This window comes from Ochotona princeps, chromosome 2, assembly GCF_030435755.1.
Source record: "Ochotona princeps isolate mOchPri1 chromosome 2, mOchPri1.hap1, whole genome shotgun sequence".
NCBI lineage: Eukaryota > Metazoa > Chordata > Mammalia > Lagomorpha > Ochotonidae > Ochotona > Ochotona princeps.
Window position 1 is genome coordinate 56,056,426 of NC_080833.1, and position 20,678 is coordinate 56,077,103.

The 20,678-nt window shown below is 44.1% G+C and overlaps 1 protein-coding gene across 1 annotated transcript; it reads left to right on the forward strand.

Moving 5' to 3' along the window:
* Positions 1-919: 919 nt before the first annotated feature.
* Positions 920-3,926, forward strand: GADD45A (growth arrest and DNA damage inducible alpha). Its single transcript, XM_004588757.3, has 4 exons — positions 920-1,209; positions 1,665-1,766; positions 1,961-2,198; positions 3,265-3,926. The coding sequence occupies exons 1-4, from the start codon at positions 1,166-1,168 to the stop codon at positions 3,376-3,378; spliced, it is 498 nt and encodes a 165-aa protein (XP_004588814.1). The 5' UTR covers positions 920-1,165; the 3' UTR covers positions 3,379-3,926.
* Positions 3,927-20,678: the final 16,752 nt, after the last annotated feature.

A 20,678-nucleotide genomic window follows, 5' to 3' on the forward strand; every position in this document is an offset into this window, starting at 1 on the left:
TTCGTTTGCTTGATAAAAGGAAACTGAGGACATATGGAGGGAGCATTTTGAACTTAGAGCAGAGTTTGCGTGGGCGTTAGATGCGCGTCCACACCGGGCGCTAGTGCACAAGGTGCCTTCTTTGCGGGGGCTCTTTGAGAAAGGTGACCATGAAGTCGCCAGGCCACGACTCACGCATGCGGTCGCCAGCTCCCCACAGATCCCAACCGGCCCTGGAGGTCAGAGTCCCACTGGGCGGGTGGGTGCTTTTTATGCCTTCTGTGGAAAAGATGCCAACTTGGTGCCCTGCCATCCCTGAACACAAATGTGCTTGTTCTTTTTAGTGCTTCCAAACTCTTGCAACCTTCTAAAAATAAATCAAACCGGCCAACAGGCCACCGAAATAATACTACTACTAATAAGCAGCTTTGCCTAGACTTGGATAAACAACACTTCTGAGGTAAACTTTGCCGCACAGGTTTGGACAGATGCGCTTTTTTTTTTTTTTTTATGTAACCAACTTGGCAATAATTATTATACTTGGGTGCATGAACCCTAGGAATAGATTTCAACAGCAACCCTTTCAAACAAAAGACATGAAACCATTTTAAAATGTGCACCAACAAGAAAAACACTTGGCAGCCTGCTCCAGTCCCAGCCGAGGACGCCTGCCGCCACCACAAAGCCCTCAGCCCCAGACCGCCCCACCAACCCGGCTAGGAGCCGGCTCCCGACCCGCCTACTGGTGCGCGCCCTGCCCGGGTCCGCCTGGGTCGCCTCCGCGCGGCTCCTCCCTCTTCCGCTTCCAGCAGCCGGGTCAAGTGGCCAGGACCAGGCTGATTTGCATAGCCCAATGACCGGGCCGTATGCAAACGAGGCACGAGATGGTTGGCTGAGGGTTGGTCGGATAACTGCGGCCAGCGCGGCCCTTTGTCCTCCAGTGGCTCGGTGGCAGCTGCCTGGCTGGAGCGGCGGTGCCTGGCGAGGCGCGGGGCTGAGCGGGCGAGCGAGCCGGGCGGGAGGAGAGGACGGGCGGCTGGCGCTGGAGGCGGAACCGGGGCGCACGGAGTCGGAGCTCCTCACACCGCGCCTGCGAGGGAGTGCAGAGAGCAGGCGCCCGCGCGCCCACGGTGGCAGGAGCCGCCCGCACGCCGCGCGCTCTCTGTGAGGGACCTGCAGTTGCAATATGACTTTGGAGGAATTCTCGGCTGGAGAGCAGAAGACTGAAAGGTAAGTCGACTGCTGGCTTCTACCAGCTGAACTCCTTCCTTGCCGCGTACCTCTCTGAACTTGGGTTGTGGAAAGTATGCGGGCGATCAGGCTGCAAAGTTTGCACAGGACTCCTCCTGTCCTGGCTCCCTCGGGAACTCTAGCCTGGGCGCTCGCAGACTGAAGGCGCGTGCCCCTAACTCGGTCGAACCCTCTGGGACCTTTGCTAAGCGCAACAGTTTGGGACCGTGTCCTTGGCGTAGTGTGGTGTCGAAGGTGGGGAGGGACTCTCGGGGCTCCTCAGTGGACGCCAAGCTTCTACGTGTGTCGTGGTGTCCTGGGGGCTGACAAGGCGGGAGACCCTCGGTTTGCAGACAGTCTGGGTGTGTAGTGGCGCTAGCACTTGGAAGAGGAGGGGGCTACGACAGCTCCTAGGTCGCAGGCTGACATGCCCTCTCGCTCTTGCCCGCCTGTAGGATGGACAAGGTGGGGGATGCCCTGGAGGAGGTGCTGAGCAAAGCCCTGAGTCAGCGCACCATCACCGTTGGGGTATACGAGGCGGCCAAGCTGCTCAACGTGTAAGTGGGGTCCCTTGCCCTCTCCAGCCCTCTGGGGTTGCGCTCCCGAGCGCCCCTCGCCCCGCGGTGCTGCTCCCTGCCGCCCGCCATCTGTCCCCACGGTGGGGTAGGGGTTGGGATGGGTGAGGTCCGGGACCTAAGCGCGAATTTTGAAGGTGCCTGTGCGCTCACCTCCATGCGCTGGCCCCCCGCAGGGACCCGGATAACGTGGTGCTGTGCCTGTTGGCGGCGGATGAGGACGACGACAGGGACGTGGCTCTGCAGATCCACTTCACCCTGATCCAGGCGTTTTGCTGCGAGAACGACATCAACATCCTGCGCGTCAGCAACCCAGGCCGGCTGGCCGAGCTGCTGCTGCTTGGGCCGGACGCCAGCCCGGCGGCCAGCGAGGGCGCCACGCAGCCCCCGGACCTGCACTGCGTGCTGGTGACGGTAAGGGGCCGGGGGCACCACGGGCGGGCCGGCCGGGCAGGAAGCCTGCCGGAGCCGGGGTCAGGAGTCAGTCGCCTGCCTGCAGACCAGGCGGGGGTGGGAGGTCACGAGCGCGGCTGCCTTTGCCCCACTGACAAGTGAGGCGGACTTTCAGCCGGGATGGACTAGTTTCATCATCAGGATTTTCTCTGGTAAAGAACATGTCTGAGCACGTTGGAGGCTGCCAGCAGCGGAAGAGAGCCCTGTGAATCAGCAGGCAGCCCAGCTACTGCCTACCTACCTCTGTGCTACCTCCCGTGACTAATTCCTTCAGCAGGGAAGATTAGATAAAGCCGAAAAAATTCCTGGCTCACCCCTCATTAAGGAGTCAGCTTATTCGTTGCCAGTTAAAGCTAAAAATAGAAATGGTGTAGGAGACAGAACTTATTAATTCCCTAGAAATACATTAAGAGGATAGAGTGATTTTTTTGTTTTTTGCAATCTTGCATTTTTTTAATAGACCTTGTTGCTCTGATACAAGCCTTTGGTATGTAGGAAACTTATGTGTGTAGAGGTAAATGTGCTGGCATTTTAAATTTTAGTCTTGTCTTTCTTTCTTTCTTTCTTTCTTTTTTTTTTTTTTTTTGGCTAGTGTCATTCATGAAGGGGCAGCCTAATTATTTTGCTACTCCTGACAAGTACTACTCCACCTTTCTAACAGGTGGCAATTCCAGCCAACTGCTGGGCAGCTCCCACTGTGTGTGTAGCCTGGAAATATTTCACAGCATTGTTCCACTCCAGGCTCTGCCAGGATACAACTTTGGCAGAGCAAATGTGTGACTGATATTGTCTTGCAGAACTGAGCAGGTGGCGTGCAAATGCGTGGGGCTCCATGCTGGCTGCATGGCTTAGGCTTCCCTGAGTATCATTTAATAACCCACTTACTTGGGCAAAGGTTTGTTTATTGTGCATGTAACTTGTCTCACAATGCCTTCCTACCAAGAGTAGAATAATTGATAGCAAATGCTGTGACTTTGTTTTTTTTTTTTTAGTAGTAGTACATTTATTTCTCTTAATTTATTCCTAGAATCCACATTCATCGCAATGGAAGGATCCTGCCTTAAGCCAACTTATTTGTTTCTGTCGGGAAAGTCGCTACATGGATCAGTGGGTTCCAGTGATTAATCTCCCTGAACGGTGATGCCATCTGAATGAAAATAACTGAACCAAATTGCACTGAAGTTTTGAAATACCTTTGTAGTTACTCAAGCAGTTACTCCCTACACTGATGCAAGGATTACAGAAACTGATGGCAAGAGGCTGAGTGAGTTCAACTACATGTTCTGGGGGCCCGGAGATAGATGACTTTGCAGATGGAAAGTGCTGAAAAAGAAAAAGGAAGCTGTGTTGAAACAGAAATACAAATCAAAAGGAACACACATTACAAAGAATCACGCAGGAAGGAAAACGATGTATTAATTTAGGATGGTCGAGTTACATTAAAATAAACCAAATATGCTTTGTTTAAAGTTTGAGTGTACAGCAGTAAAAGAAAAGCCCTCGAGGAAAAGGAAAGCCAAAAGGGTTAATCCTATTTTAAAACCATATTTTATTGTATTTTGATGAGATGTTAAATTCTCAAAGTTTTATTATAAATTGTACTAAGTTATTTTATGACAGGAAAGGTTATTTATGTTATAAATTTTTTGAAATACAATACCTACAATAAACTGGTATGGAATAATTGCATTATTTCCTCATGTGTGCTTTTTGTTTCTTGTTAACTTCGATGTGATGAACATATTTGACTGATGCTGTACTGCACTGGGTCAGATGAGTCAGAAAAACAATGAAGAGGAGCTGGCTGTTTAGGCGTAAAGAACAGCCAGAGATTCAATTGGTAAAATCTGAATAAATAATTATAGGTCTATGCTATTGGTGCCACCATAAGACTGAGTGCAACATGTGGGGCAGACAGGAGAGAAAGAACAGTTACCTGCAAAACAAGTTTTTACTGAGAAGTCTATTTGGGTCTCAGAAAGGGAGTTTCAATTCCCCAGCTGGAGGAAGGGAAGGCCTTTTGCTAGCAGCTGCACTAGTTCGTGCAAAGGTCATAAAGAGACCTGAAAGATCACAACTTGTTCAGGGAACACAAACTAAAGCAATTCTGTGCGTAGCAAGATAAGCGGCTGGAAAGGGGTGGGGGTTAGGCTCCGACTGAAGGCCGTTCTGTGTCACTCTTGTGCAACTGGGCTTTCTTCTGTGAGCTTGAGCAGTCAGCAGAGGCCTTCACCAAGGCCAAGCAGGAAGATGTTGCTGAACTGAGGGACTCTGGGTAACAAGGCTGATTAGGAAGGGGCTGAGTCCAAGGCTGAGTCTTCTGCAGCACCACATAGAGACTGATTTTTTGTGTGCATTGAATCCTGGAGCTTTGTGCCTCGCAGCTGACTGCTAGGGTGGAGGGGGAATCCTGGTTAAATGAGAAGACATGGCAGGGAAGAAAGAAGAAGAAGAAATGAAAGACCTTTGCAGCAGATCATTTTTCAATTGGAACAGTCACTTGATAATTACCTGCAACAATCTTGTATGCACAGCCAAAGAAAGCAGAAGTGCTTACTGAGGTAAGGCTTAGAGTTTTACTCCACAGGGTATTTCTTCATCTACTTTTCAAGCAATACCCCTATGACTTGTTATCTGTTTGCCATCCTGGTTATGGAATATACAACCAGGAAAAACTAGAAACAAACCAACAGCAGCAAAATGCTGCAAGCGTCTGCCTAGCTTGGGAATAACAGCCCTATGAGTCCTTCACCTTGCAATTAAAGTTCTGTTTTTTTCACATCTGCTAAAAATGCAGAATAAAATTGTTTAGACCTGTGTCTTATTTAATCCCATGCCCAACCCGCCCCTCCAAAAAAAAGCCAGTACTTAATAATTGTGTGTATTTTTTTTTTAATATTGAACAGTGAGGTTTTAAACAGCAGTATCTACTTTTCAACCAAAGTAAAGGTAGATGAATTAAACCAGGCATGGGCAAGACTGGGAGTGGGGCAGCAGGGAAGCATTTTTATATGGTGGAAGAAGCTTGGGTAGTGACCAGTATCCATTAATCCTCCAAGCTGTTTTCCTCCATTATAAAATAGTGATGATAAAATTATCCGTCTGACAGAATCATGACTTCTACAACTCCAGAACCTTCTAGAAGGCAGGATTGACTAGGTTCAGGGCTGTAGCCCTGTAGTTTGGACACATGCCAGCAAGCAGTATGTGCTGAATTAATATGCATTGAATAAATGAATGATTAGAAGCAATGAATGCAAACTATCTGGCACATGACAGTTGCTCAGTAGAATGTGTTTGTCACTAAAACCCAAGTGACAGCAATGGAAAAACTTCCAAGGCCTCTGAGAAATCTGCTACTTATACCACATATGTTTAATTGACAATGCTCAGAGATGGAGTTAATTGATAATGTTCAGATTGTTTTGTTTGAGGAAATCTCAGTCATTAACACATTGCTATTTTTGCCTTTGTTCTAAATTTATCTGTCATTCTTTCCTGATTGACCCTAACACAAAGTTAACATGGAAAATCCTATCAGTTTATTGTTACAAGCACAAAATAATTAATGCTAAAATTCCTCATTATTGCTTTAAAAAAAATTAAGCTTCTGACTGAAACTAGCTGGAAATGTTCCAGCAAGAACAAAAATCCCCTCTTCCACCTAGGGCGTGTTGCGTGCTGAAAGAGTGGAAAACACCTGTTTTTTCACTGGCAACTTAGCTCAGTGTCTCATAAAAAAAATAAATAACTCCTTCTGTAATTAACTAAGGTCCATAGTTAAAGAAAAGGATCCATAAGAACAGCTCTTCAGTAATACAAAGGGTCTTCAAAAACGCTCAGGGAAAATGTGTATTGTGGAAAAAAAAAAAAAACAAGCTATGCTAGTGTTTGAATGTTGAATGTTCTGGGCACCAAACCTTTCTTCTAATTCTAGATTTTGAAGTCCTCTTTTATACACATTATTTCCAAGATACAAATCGGTCATTTCTAGAAAAAAAAAAAAAACATCTGTACACTTGCCACCTGGAAGCTTTTCCAAGGCAGGGTGTGAGATGCCTCGCCGTATTTTTGGGAAATAATTGCTCCTTGATTTTTAGTTGAGGGGTTCAGTTGACAGACAGTCTGCCAGCAGGGAGGTGTGTGGTTTCCATGTGAACAAAACTCAATGGCATGCGCTGACATCAAGCCAGTGTCCTTTAGATTGAGTCGAGTCTTATTTCTTTTCCAAGGATCCTCAAATAAACAAAACAATCTCTTTGAAAAGGGCCACATTCATAAAAACCACCAAGTACTTAGTGCTTACCAAGGAGCAGGAACTCTAGGGATCTAACTGAAGTGTACCCAAAAAATTACACGTCCTCCTTGGCCTCAGGGAGCAGAGTCTTCCAAAGCTGTAAGATATGCACGTTGCCACAGAGTTCAAAGCAGAAAATGCCCAGCACTGTAACTTAGACCCAGACAACTTAGGGAAGTTCAAAGCAAAGAAGTGTTTGAAGAGCACATAAAGATGGAGGAGAGACAAGGTTGTAAGCTCTTTGATCAGAAGCTAGTGTTGTATTTTGCAAACAGCGCAAAGATGATTGATTGATTGGATATTAATATAATTCTGTGAGATGCTACAGAGACTGCAAAGATGTAAGCTAAGGAAGTACTTGCCCATAAGAACTTCAAAATTTGTAAGGAACCAAGTCAAACATATCCCTTCCTTTAATGCATTGATTGAATGTCTGTCATGTACCTGATGCTGTGGTAGGTCCTGGGGCCTTCAATCTACCTTTATGGAGGTACGCAGTTTTGTTGGAGATGCCTGCTCCAGGGAAGATTGGATGAGAAGTGATAACAGGGTAAAGTGTCCTGGGTCAGGAGGTGATTGCCAGGTCAAGCGAGACTTGACAGATGGAAAGATATACCAGGGGACAATGACGAGCACTCGCCTCAGTAGAGGAGCTGCACACAGCTCAGCAGAGTGCAAGTTCAAGACCTGTTTCGGACTAGCGTCTGGGGAGTTACATAGGGCTTGCTGCATGCCAAGCACTTTATAGCACTCCTAAGCATGCAGGGTCACTCTGTGCAAGTAGATACAATTACTCCTCCCATTTTGAAGGTGAGAAGACTGATGGATTATTCATACTGTTATGAAGTAGCAAAGGAGTCAGGATGGGTAACCAAGAGGGGATGCTGATAAGGAGCCAAACAGTGACTTTCCTGCAAGCCAAGATTTTTTCCCACTTAGTGACAGGAAGTCATTTTATTTAGATTAATTAACAAATTAATTAATTTGCACTTTATTTGAAAGGCAGAATCAGAGACCGAAATGTTTCAATGGTTCACTCTCCAAACGGCCACAACGGCCAGGGTTAGGCCAGTCCAAAGCTAGAATCAGAACTCTGTCCAGGTTGAGAAACGTTACCCTCCCTCCAGGAGTTCTTGCTGTTGAAGGTTCAGCAGAGTTGCTTTTTACAAATCTCAGGGTCTGGGGAAAGACAGAGGTTTCTACTGGATCAGTTCCAGCTTCCCTTGAAGCCTGTCCACCAAGAACTGAGAAATACCCATTTCTCTACAAAGGTGTCACATTGTTAGGAAGAGGACCCACAAGCTCCCTGGGGACAGTTTACTGGTTACCTAGGATAATCACTGCACTAGCTACGGGAGTCACCAAAGGTAGGAGAGTCCACAGACAGAACAGCTTTTACCTCGGAACTGACCATTTACCAGATGCGTCATCTGCCAGACACTACTGAGTGCTGGACAACAAAGATGAGCTGATTAGCAAGTTAAAGAACTGGTGTTGTTGTGCAAAGATACTTCTCAAAATCCAGCACCAGGCAGGTGCTAAGAACTGTGTGGAGTTCCCAGTTCTCTTACACCTACTATCCCTGGCTAACTGACAGGTGCTGTCCTATTTACTGGTTCATTTGATTACCCCCTTAAAGCAACCTAGGCTCAGCGAGATCAAGAGATGTCTCCAAGGTGTATGGCAAGGAAGCCAGAGGCAGCATCTCCCTGTGAGCTCAGCTGTCATTAAGCAGAGCTGGCTCTCAAAGAGGCCAACCAGACAGCAGAGGCTTGCCTGGGGCAAGATGAAACTAATTGAATCTAATCTTTTACTTATCCAGTAAGTGGGACGGAGCCTCAGGAAAACTACAAAGAGGAGAGAATTCTAAGAATTGTTCCCTTTCATCTCAAAACTGCAACACCAGGAAAGTGGTCTTTATGTCCCTTGTGCTTTTATGCCAACGTTTTTCTTCTTCTTTTCTTTTTTTTTTTTTTTTCCTAGAATTACCTGTCCAAGAACAAATGTATGCAAAGAAACAGATTTTCTTAGTATCATTCCTGACCCACATTGGGCTCATTCTACAATCAGCGAAATACATCACTCAACAAGAAAAGGCTCACCTGGATAGGACTCTTTTGCTTTCATTTTGAGTCTTTGTGCAACTTTGAAGGACAGGACTGGCAAAAGATGAAGAGGAGGAGTGTGGCAGTTAAGACAGCTTCCAGAGCCGCGAAGACCAGAGCTGGGATTAGGAATTCCAGCAAGACCTTGAGAAGTCAGGGAAACGTCTCAGCCTTGGTTGATTTCTGCTCTAATGTGGAGACAGGTTTCCTATCGTTGGGTTGCTGGGAAGATTAAAGCAAGCACAGCGCTGTAAGCAGCTGGCTCAGTTCCTGGACGCTCTCAGCTGCAGGTAGCCTCCTAACACACTATCTCTCAAGAGCTGTGTTTTCTATATATTTAATGTTTGCAATTCAGAGGTTATAGAAGTAAAAAAAAAAAAAAAAAAGAAACCCCCAGCAAGCCACAAAGCCCAGCCTAAGGATAGCAAGACACTCCGCAACTAACCATGTGCATTTTCATTAATCTGGTTTCTCTTCCTCATGCCCATTGATTTAGTTCTTTATCTCTCATTTAAATGATCAGAAGAGTTTCTGTTCAAAACACAGACTGGGCAGGTGCTGTATGCCAAGAACTGTGCCAGAGCTTGCTACAAGAGATGATTAGAGTACAATTTCTACCTGCAGTCTCGTATAGGAAGTATGTGGAGCTGACAGACACAGAATTTTTCGGCTGCTGCAGTATCATGTAGCAAGTTTGTGCATGTAGTGTGTGTGTGTGTGTGTGTGTGTGTCTAGCGTGGTGGTCAGGAAGCTGAACAGGAAGGAGTGATGCTTGACCTGAGGCTTTGACGCACAATCAGGAGCTCATTAGAGAGAAGGTTGCGATGCATGTGGGACTCTTCCAGACTGGGATGTTTGCTAGAGGATTAAGTGTTAAGGAAGGGAGTGGAGAGACGCAAGCTGAAAAGGTGGATGGAGACAGGAGTGTAAGGGCCTGGCATGTCTCCTTCAGGAGCATGTGTTGGAGGAGCTGAGGGTTTTGTGCACAAAGAAACTGTTTAAATTGGAGCATTCTCTGGTTCACTCCTCTCAGATGGCTTCAATTGCCCAGGCCACAGTGGGCTGGGAGGGATCTGAGGGGAGTGTAATGTAAAGGGACAGCTGTTTATTGTTCCTGTCTGTCCTGCTTCCCTCGCTCTTCCTCTTGCTGTCTCTTTCTCAGCACACTTCACTCTAGTCTCAAGGGTGGACTTGTCAGATAGGCCTGGCCAATGCCCTTGTCCATGGTAACTGGTTTAGAGGTAGATGTGTAGCTGTAGGTGAGATTATTCTGCCAGAGACTCTGCTGGTGTGGCCTCGCTGATGGATGTGACTATGCTTGCTAGCAACCAAATGCTTGCAGGGAACGGATTTACTCAAGACCAAAGGGCAAGAAGAAAGCTGCAAGCAGAGATCTTAACTCCAACTGCACTAAAGCTGGACCCATGGACTTTAGTTGTGTGGTGAAACTAGTTTCATTTACAGTTAAAAGCAGGATGAGCAATGGAGACTGAAGGATTTGTGTGTGAATTGCAATACATTTTAGTATTAAAACCAGGAGAGGCTCAACTGGTCACCCTAATGCCAAGGGCAAATGTGGAAGTCTGAAAGCTAGATGACAGTAATTTTTGCAGTAATGTAGTCAAGAAATGACATGGCCTGGTGCTGTGGTATACCCGGCTAAGCCGTTGACTGTAGTGCGTGGCATTCCATGTGGGTGCTGGTTTGAGAATCCTGACTGCTCCACTTCTAATCCAACTCCCTACAAATGTGCCTGGGAAGGCAGCAGAGGATGGCTCAATTACTTGGACCATTGCACCCATATGGGAGACCCAGGAGGGAACCCCTGGCTTCTGGCTTTGGCTTTGCCCAGATGTAGCCAGTGGCCATTTGGGGGTGAATCTGAGGATGTAAGATCTCTTACCTCTGTGATTTTCTCCTTTTCTCTATAATCTTGCCTTTCAAATAAACACAATAAATAATTAAAAATAAATATGGAAAAAAATGGCACACTGCTTAGGAGCTAGCAGTACACCTGCCACTCAAACATCCTGCCACTCAAACATCCCTTATGGGTGTCAGTTTGAGTCTCAGCTGTGCCAACTTACAATCCAACTCTCTGCAAAAGCACCTGGGAAAGCAGCAGATGGTGACTTAAGTACTGAGGCCCCTGCCACTCACATGAGAGGCCTGGATGGAGTTCCAGGCTCTTGGTGTTAGGCTGGGAAGCTGCAGTTGCAGTCCTGATTAATGTGGGCATTTGGGGAATGAATCAGCAGGTGGAGAAACTCTGTGTCTTTCCTTCTCTCTCTCTGTGACACTGCCTTTCAATTAAATCAATCAACCAATCTTTTAAGAAGGGGAAGAGAAGGGAAAGAAAGAAATGACGTAAGTTCAGGCTTATGTCTGAACTTGTTGCAGTTGATGAGGTAAGTAGGAGATAGATTTGGGAAGTATTTGATGATTCGTGATCAGTGTAAAGATTAACAGTAATTTTTTAAAAGATTATTTATTTCAAAGGGAAAATGATAATGAAATACAGAGAGAGAGAGAGGGAGGGAGAGACAGAGAGAGTGAGATTTTTCCATCTGTTGGCTTATTTCTCTAGTGTGCGCAACAGTCAGGGCGTAGGCCAGTTGGAAGCAGAAATTCCATCCATGTTTCTCAAGCAGATGGCAGGAGCATAAGTTCTTAGACTATCATCTTCTGCCTTGCAGGCACATTAGAAGGAAGCTGGATCAGAAGCACCAAGTAGTTGGGACTTGAACCAGGCACTCTGATGTGGGATATGGACATACCAAGCGGTGGCTTAATCAGCTAAGTCATAACGTCCACTGGAAGAGGGTAATTCTTGAATGCTTCTTGGGTTTCCAGTTTGAATAGTTAAAAACTAATAGTGCTACCAGTTAAATTTTAGGGAGAGGATATGGGTTTCGTCTTGAACTCTGTATGTTTCAGGACCCTATGTGACCATCTATTAAAAATATCCAGTAGGCAGTAGATTAGATAAACCTGATGCTTGGGCAAGAGATTTAGTGGTGGATGTTTAGGAAATCTCTGCATGTAACAACCAGGAGAGTGGAAGAGATCGCCAAGGACAAATGGAGAAAATGGGCGTGGATGGAAGTGATGGAAATTTAGGTACAGAAATTGAAAGAGGTGACGGAGAGGAAAGGCGTCTGATGGCACAGAAGCTGGATGGTGAGGCAGGCACTCAAAGGCTGCGCTGAATTTGGAAAGTAGGAGTTCACCATCATTTTGTGAGGTCAGTTTCATTGCAACCAGAGTCTAAGCTAGTTTACAGGACACTAGGATGGGAAAGGAGACCATTCATGACAAAATTCTGATGAAAGACAGGTGGGAAGGAAGATGAGGGGAGAGCTGGAGGGCTTGTTCTGAAAGGGGAGGCTTCTTCTCAATCTGTGACCTTGATGGACCATTACTGGAGTAGTGTGGTGGAGACATTTGCACTAAAAAATTTCAAGAATTCAGGCTAGATGACCCACACTTTGTGTGTGTGTGTGAAGGTCAGATTATTTGCACAATGGAAAGCAGATAAATGGGGGGAAGAGGGTGAGGAGGGTTTGGGATGGAGAAGGAGGTAAGAATTAGTTAAAGGATTGGGAAATATCACTAGGGGTTTGGGTGGGTTGGGAGTTAGTGGAGTGTAAAATATGAGCATCAGTTCTTCTTCACTATTCTAGTTATCTCCATAATGAAGGTAATGGGATCAAGAGCTTGCTTAAAAGTCTCTGTCAAATACCTTCCCAGGTAAGTCAATACCAGCTTTGAGCCTTTGGTGATTTGACCCACCCTCTCCTGCCACATCAACACTCCCCTTCTCAACATTTCTGCCATAAAGACCTCTGTTGCCCTGACACCCCAGCCGTCTTTGCAATCCAGAGTTCACACACACATTACTCACCTTGCTGAGAATATCCTTTTACTGTTCTTTCCCAGCAAACTCCTACTCATCCTTCAAAACCCTACTGATAGATTAACCTCTTTTGTGAAGACTGTTTTGATTCAGTCAGGTACAACACCTTCTTGCAACAGCATGTACCACACTACAAAGCAATTTGTCTGTTGATCTGCTGCCACAAGCCCTTGTTTTTTCTCTCTATCACTTGAGAGCTCCTGTCTTTTCAGGGTTTATCTAAGGACATGCCATGGCACTGCTAGGAGCTACTACACTCCTAGTAGGAGCTCAGTGAGTGACTGAATTCTTGCCTTGCTGTGAAAAATAGGGCATTAGCCCTGTCAGTCACATTTAATATTTGAGTGGACACCAGTCCTGATGGCTACATTTTATGAACTCATAAGGCACTAAAAGTGCGCTGTGCTGAAGAACTTGGCTCACTGAATTCTATTAGTTGCAAATAGTCAATGCTGATTTAAAGCACTTTTCTACAATTTATTTCACCTTAAAAAAATTCTTTCCAGTCCTGCTCAGGAGTCAGTAGCTGAAGTATCAGAAAGTGATTCTTTAAATATCTTTTAAGTATCTGTAATTACATCCAGCCAAGGCACATACCCTTCTCTGACTCCGTAATCTGGATTTTGGTTCTGATTTATAGTTCAAGCAGGAAAATTAAAAATGACTTGGGAGTGGAGAGGGTAAAAGCAAAGCCAAACAATCCCCTCTGCCACCAAGTTACCAATACTGAGCAGGCATTGCTTTCCCTGATTTATGCAAGACTTAAAGCCAGGAGAAATGCTAAAAAATTACTTAGCCTAAGTGCCTTTTGTTTTCTAGTAGAAGAGGAAACAGAGGTCACCTGTGTCGTAAGATCACACAACAAAGCAGGGGCAGAAAGACCCAAAATACAAGAGGGCTTTGGTTACCCCAGGCAACTACTGTTAGAAAATAATCAATGGAAAATTCTAGAAATAACTGAGTCAAGAATTTCAAGTATCTTTTAGTTTAGTATGTTGCTGCTGTATTTTTAATTATTATCTTACTATGTGCAATGAATAAACTTTAATGTAGATATGCATATAGGGAAAACCAGTATACATAGGGTTTAATATCAGTTGCTATTTCAGGCATTCACTAGGGGTCTTGGAAATACTGCCCAAGTGTATTCTTTCTCTTACATCATACTCTCACAAAAAAAACAGTCTCTGTTTTGGAAAAGCATATCAAATACACTTTTGCATTCCTTGACATTTCCAAAAGTGTCAGCATTAATAATGGTGGCTACCTTATGGATTTAGTGTGTGAATGAACTAAATGGATATAAAATGCTAAGAACAGTAGCTGGTCATAGTAAGTGTTCTGAATTTGCTATTGCTTATTCTGTTTTCTTTAAGATTAATTTATTTGAAAACATAGAGTGACAAGAAGAAAGAGAGAGAGAGGAAAATGAATCTTCCATCCACTGGTTCACTCCTGAAATACCCACAGCAGCTGGAGCTGGACCAGGTCACAGCCAGAAACAAGGAGCACGAGCCACATACTCCACACGGACAGCAGGGACCCCAGTTCTCGGACCACCACCCAGTCCTTTCTTTTTTTTTTTTTTAAAGATTTATTTTACACTTGATCTTAGCCAAAAGGCCGAGAAGCGATTTGGGGAGGGGTGGGGAGAACCCAAGTATCTATGTAATTGTGTCACATAATACAATGTAATTACTGAAGTTAAACAATAAATAATTTAAAAAAAAAAAAGATTTATTTTATTTTTATTACAAAGTCAGATATACTGAGAGGAGGAGAGATAGAGAGGAAGTGGAGCTGCCGGGATTAGAACCAGCGGCCATATGGGATCAAGGTGAGGACCTTAGCCACTAGGCCACGCTGCCGAGCCCACCCAGTCCTTTCTTACATTCATGAGCAGAGAGCTGGATCAGAAGCACAGCAGTTGGTCTCAAACTGGCACTCTGATAAGCTGCAGCTAAACCCATGGTGCCACTAATGCTGGCCCCACTGTTATTTACTTTTAAGTTCCAAGATATGTTCTCGATTACTGGAGAAAAACTGCAAGCCTTAGCTTCCCCGAGCCTGTTTGCTCACCTGATGATGGGGTAAAATCACGTCTACTTATTCAAGAGCTATAAGGCTTAAACGGGACAGTATGTACAACATTGCCAGTCTCCTATCTGGAGTTCAGTGGTAGGCCCTTTCTTCCTCCAGTGCCTTGCACAGATGTCTGCAAATATTGACAGATGTTGTATGGTCCATATTGAAATGTGCGTCATCAATGTCAGAACTGCAAGGTTTATTTAGAACAAAGCACTTATGATGCACTGGCCTTGGGAAAACATTTCCAGGTTAACAGCAGAAATGGAACCTCTCTGCTTTACACACAATTCTTTGTGTGCACATAATTCTCTAAAGGGCTGCTGACTTCAGATACCCTGTAGGGCTCCTTTACAACTTTCTTTATTTGCCTGTACCTTGTGCTGTCACATACTCAGATGTAAAAATGAGAGAAAATGACTTAAATGCATTTTAGAGCAAGACTTTGCATCATTTCTTGAGAGTTTTCTAAAACATTGGAAAATATACAACTACTACAACAGCAAAAGTATATACTTGTTTCATTTGTTTGCTACTTAAATCTTCCATGCATATGTCAAGACAGTCCTTCCAGTGACTTCAGGGGACAATGAGCCAGTCAGAGGCTGCTGTTCATTTGTTCACAAAGTGATCTTGCAGCACTTACGTGAGCTTATGACCTCGTGGCACCACGTGGCTACTGTCCTCTGTTAGGACAAGATTTAAAGTCTTTTAGTGGATAAAGCTCTCTTTTTGATCATTAAGCAGAGGCCATGTGTGGTGCGGTGGAGAGTATTTAGGTCTGCAGAGAAGGAGAAAGTTGCTCACTGATGTCTCAATTGTTTTTTTTTTTTTTTAAGATTTATTTTATTTTGGGGCCTGTTACGGTAGCCTAGTGGCTAAAGCCCTCTCCTCTCCTTGCATGCACCAGGATTCCATATGGGCTCTGGGTCATGTCCCAGCTGCTCCAGTTCCCATTCTGGTCCCTGCTTGTGGCCTGGGAAAGCAGTTGAGGACGGACCAGAGCTTTGGGATCCTGCACTCATGTAGGAGACAGAGAAGCTTCTGGCTCCTGAGCACTTTGTCACTAGGCTACTGTGCCAGGCCCAGTCAACTGTAGGTTTTTAAAAACAGATATACCTTTATTTCTGCAAAGGTAATATCTATATCTATATCTATATCTATATCTATATCTATATCTATATCTGTATCTATACCCTCTGTTCATACCCCCAAATGGTTTCAATAGCCAGAGCTGGACCAGAGCTTCATCCAGCTACATGGGTGCCAGGCCCAAGCACTCGGGCTGCCTTCTGGTGCTTTCCCAGGCATATCAGTAGTGAGTTGCATCACACGTGGCCAGAACTCGAAACAGTGCCCATATGAAATGCTGTGTGGCAGTGCAGCCTAACCCACTGTGCTACGGCACTAGGCCCCAGCTATTAATTTCTTAGCTTTCAATCATGGCATCTTACTATCATGCATTTCAATCATTTTAGTTACTTTCATAATCGAACAGTTTAGCTAGGAGGACTTAAGGGTTTTAAGGAAGCCTCATATGTAGCACTTGGCTATTAAATTCCATTCCTTATGCTAAATACTGCTATCTGCACAGTTCCATTTTCTAGTTCTAACGATCTTCTACAGACTGAAATCGTAAGTCACTTGAGCACTTACTTGGATTACATTTACTTCTAAGGCAGAAAAATTCCTGGTTTCTGAAAACATTGATCATTGAGAGAAGGCTTCAGGCGACTAGCTGTACTTGTTTGTCCAGGGCTGGCCCATAGTGAGATGGCCTTATTAGATTTGAATGACTCAGTGAAGGAGACAGTAATTGGAAGAAGGCTCATCCGAAGACCAAGTTATTTGCTGCTCACAGTAGTAAAGGGATAGTATAGCAAGTAAGGCACCAATGCTATAGCTTGAGCTGATGTTTGGACTAGGTTGTATAAAGATGGTTATATGGAGCTGTAAGGTAAAATACTGGAACCCTGGGCATCAGGAGGAAGGGACAAAGACTGTCTGTGTAGGCCCAATAAAAAAGTGCATAGTGAGTATTGTGTGCTGGCGTGTAAGTGATCAGCTTATCAAACAAGGCAAAACCAATTATGGTCTAAGTCTGGAACAATTAGAAGCCCATGTCTCTTGCATGGCCACATCATGCTCCCATCAATACTTGCAGGTCTTGTGCAAGTAGATGGTGCATTCCACCTGCCATATTTACTTACATACTTACATACTTACATACTTACATACTTCAGCTTTTTCAGCTGAAAAATCCCACCCACCCAATCCCACCCACCACCCCCAAAACAGCTGTTCACCACTGAGAGTCACAAGATTTTTGAATAATTCGCTCAGAACTCATCAAAGTGCGTGTCAGTTTTTGTCTAATTTTCATAATCAAAGTACCTAAATTCTGTTCTTCACTGGAAGGGTGACTTGAGTGATGGTCTTTGTTCCTGTCTTTACCTTACATATTCTCAAAGGCAGGACCACCGCTGCAGCTTGCTCAGTTCATAAGCTGCTTCTTGGTAGCTGCCTCCCCCAACTTTTCTGTTTGGAGTTCGATGTCCTCTCATCTCTGTGGCAATGGACAGAGGAGGAGGCCGGGTACCTTCAGCACACACTTGGTGGATGAGTCACCCCAGCAGTCTAATGACCTTTCCATTTGTTATCTGTTACCATGGCCACAGCTGGGTTTCTGCCTGGGAAACAGCTTTCCACACACTGGGAATCATTGTGTCACTCCTTAACAACCTTTGAGTTTCCTTGTTGCTTACAGGATAGAGACCCGTAGTATAGGAAACCTGCACACTAGCTTGGAGTCCACTTTTCTCCTCCTTCTATCAGCTCCTCCAAATCTTCCATGTCTCTTTCTGCTTTTTCAAGTCCCACTTCAAACATCACCACCCCTGGAAGCCATCCAAAGCTGCTTCTTCCTCCCTCTGTGCTCTCCCGGCACTGTGTGTCCACCTGGTTTATGGTGCTTCTCACATAGTGCTTCAATGGTCAGTTAATTATCTGTCTCCGAGCCCATCTTTCCTCCAGGCTGTGATATTCTCACAGGCTGGGCTAAGTCATACAGCCTAATTTTTAGCACCTTGTTTCCCGCAGGTATTCAGACAATGTTAATTGAATGAGTGAAAGAAAACTAGAGAAATAGTCTTTTATTAATTTATTGATCAAAACATGGGTAGGATGATACAATGAGACACTGACCCAGTAAAGAATGTGATGGTGCTTTTAATGAAAAGTTCCAATCTGTGTACATGCTAGCTGTGAAGTAGATGCATTTATTCGTTCCAAAGGACAGATTTCCAAACAATGATCACAGTGTCAAGGTAAATAAGATGCTGGACAGATGAGTAGCCAAAGAATGTTATAAAATCATAAAATCTCACCAAGGACATATTAAATGTAAATTTACTGAGACATCAGGAGAACACTTGAATTAGGAATGAAGCACTATATAACAAAAGGGTCTTTGAGAAGCAATTAAATGAGCATATATGATAGACAAACACACTTTGTATCTGAAGCAGCTTATAGCACCAACACATTGGCAGAACCAGCAGAGGGGTGGGGTCACTGGACCAAGGCATCTTAGGTCGTGAAGGTAGCTCAACCACTGTCTATGTCCAGCCCCTTGTTTTACAAATGGAGAAATGGAGGCCCACAGAGTTTAAGGATGCCTGTATATCCCACAGCCACAGGACGCACGACTGGCTACAGAATGGCCCAGGACACCAACTTCAGGTTCCTGCTCTACTTGACTCACACATATAATTAAATTTGATTCAATATAGTTTTTCCTATTAATAGGTCTAGCATAAATGAAATCAATGTACTTTTTACAATTCATTTCATGGAGAAATGACTGACATGTAAGGGAATTCACTTCTTGGGCTCTTAAATCTCTCAAATAAAAATTCAGAGCAGCAAGTCAGCGTTCGCTATATACTGGCTGAAACAGTGGCAGCTCAAGAGAAAATTTGGCACACCTGCATCTATACAAACTAGACTACGTATCTCTCAAAGTTACTAAACCCTTGGTATGAAGTTTTCTTTTTCCTTACAGTTTAAACATTAATAGGATACAAGAACAATCTCAACAGAGAGAAAGAGCATCAAAGTTTTCCTTTAAAAAGTAAAGTATGGCACTTTTCATTTTAATAAGGTAAGGAATTGAAAAAAACAACTTGATATGCTAGCTGAAGAAAAAAAGTTCATAGGTAATTCCCATTGGTTGTGAACCACCTTTTATATACATATATTTATATAATTTTTTAAGTAAGAAAAAGGTACCTCTGCAAAATATTTTGGAGGTGTGAAATTCTATCTAGCATTGTTGCCACAGCACTGAGGCCTCAACTGGTCAGATTCATGATGAACTAACAAGATACAAGAATGAGAAAAAGAGATCACTGTCAACAGAAGCAGGTGAGCAATAAAATTTATTGAGCAGAGTTAACTAGTTTCAAGGAAATGAAGCCAAGAAGTTACCAATGTGTATCTGAGTGTGTCAGGATAGTGGCAGTTAGAAATGCTAACACACACTGTAGACATCTGTCCATCAGGAGAATCAGCTGCTGCCGCTGGCTACACTGCGGTTTCATAGGTAGAACAGAGTCCTATAAATAAAAGTGATTTTCACGTACATACATTATATTTTCTCACATAGACGTCTAGTTATAAGTAAGGTAATATTTGGCTACAGTTTGTGCCCTTATTGGGTCCAGCATCAAAGAATTTTGCTTCTATTTTTTTTTTAAACATGTCCTACACCTGCCTGGAAGTTACATGACATTTATATTCATAGCTTTTATTATATCTGACCAGTGAGCATAAAATAAAAATTCCTGGAACTTGAAGTCTATTTCTTACCACTACATGCATATTAACAAATATATAGCAAAACATTTGTTTAGTAATAGGTAAAAGAGCATGTTGCAGTACTACAAGATAAGCTATGTTTGCTACCAATAATGTGTGCACTATGAAATAATCAAGTAATTTACTGAAAATATTTTGTAATAAGCTGCATTTAAATATTTAAAGAGACATGCTAAAAATCAAAGTGAAAATAGATTAGTGTTCTGAAACGATCAGTAGAAAAATATATTTATTAAAAAAAGAATATCTCATTAACTGAAGCATTAAGTGAAAAGACGTCTTGTTAGTATAAATTTCAAATTTCACTTTTGGAAAACATAAAACTTCCTCTCTCCTAAATAGGTGCCTATGGTTTACTTGGGAACTGGACATGTGACAGAGCCCAGCAGTTGATGATACAGGATGAAGGGCAGTGCAATGGCTTTCACGTGGTCCTGGAGAGCAGGGGGTGGCTCACAGGGCCACGTAGGTGTGTGACATGGAGAAGCACTGAATGGATCTGAGCAGTGTGGAAGAGGACTACATGTGTCCGTTGATGCCATTCCCAAAGCCCAGATGTTAGATCTTTAAAATGGCCGGCTTTTAAGGGCAGTTGATACAGGATTTGGAAAATCTGTTGCAGGTAATTCCTTGTTGGGGTTAAATCCTTTTTAAGAATACATTTTTAATCTTCCATTGGTAGTAACTTTTTATAAATGGAATGACAACACCAAAGGTCTACTGTATGATTTGGGCCTCTGTGGGAGCATTTATAGGTAAGTGAAGTTAGCTTACATGTGTCTGTTTCTTGCCCACTGTGTTTTGCCCATCTGGGGTTGGGGAGGGGAATGCTACCTCTGAAATGCTGGAGTGGGAGAAGAAAGCTCCCAGGGAGGAGAGGTGAGAGCTGAGCCACAGGCTTGTCCAAGAAGAGCTGCTATTTGCTGTCACTGGGCTCAGTGTGTCTGTCTTCTTCTAGTCATCAGGGTGGAATTTCCAGAGGTTTCTAATCCTAATCCAGGAGAGACCGTGAGTCCCAGGACCACAGTTGCTGCCCAGGGGCCTCCCGAGGTTTCCTTTCCCCTTGTCCTAGGCTTGGGAACACCGAAGCCCCAAAGGTTCCTGCTGAATGGGTAACGCATGATCAAGAAGCCTGGAGTGTAAGTTGGCACAGTTCACTG

Coding starts and splice junctions, on each gene's coding strand:
- GADD45A (XM_004588757.3), top strand. CDS start 1,166: ATGACTTTGGAGGAATTCTCGGCTGGAGAGCAGAAGACTGAAAG. Junction 1,210..1,664: donor GGAGAGCAGAAGACTGAAAG/GTAAGTCGACTG, acceptor GCCCGCCTGTAG/GATGGACAAGGTGGGGGATG. Junction 2,199..3,264: donor TGCACTGCGTGCTGGTGACG/GTAAGGGGCCGG, acceptor ATTTATTCCTAG/AATCCACATTCATCGCAATG.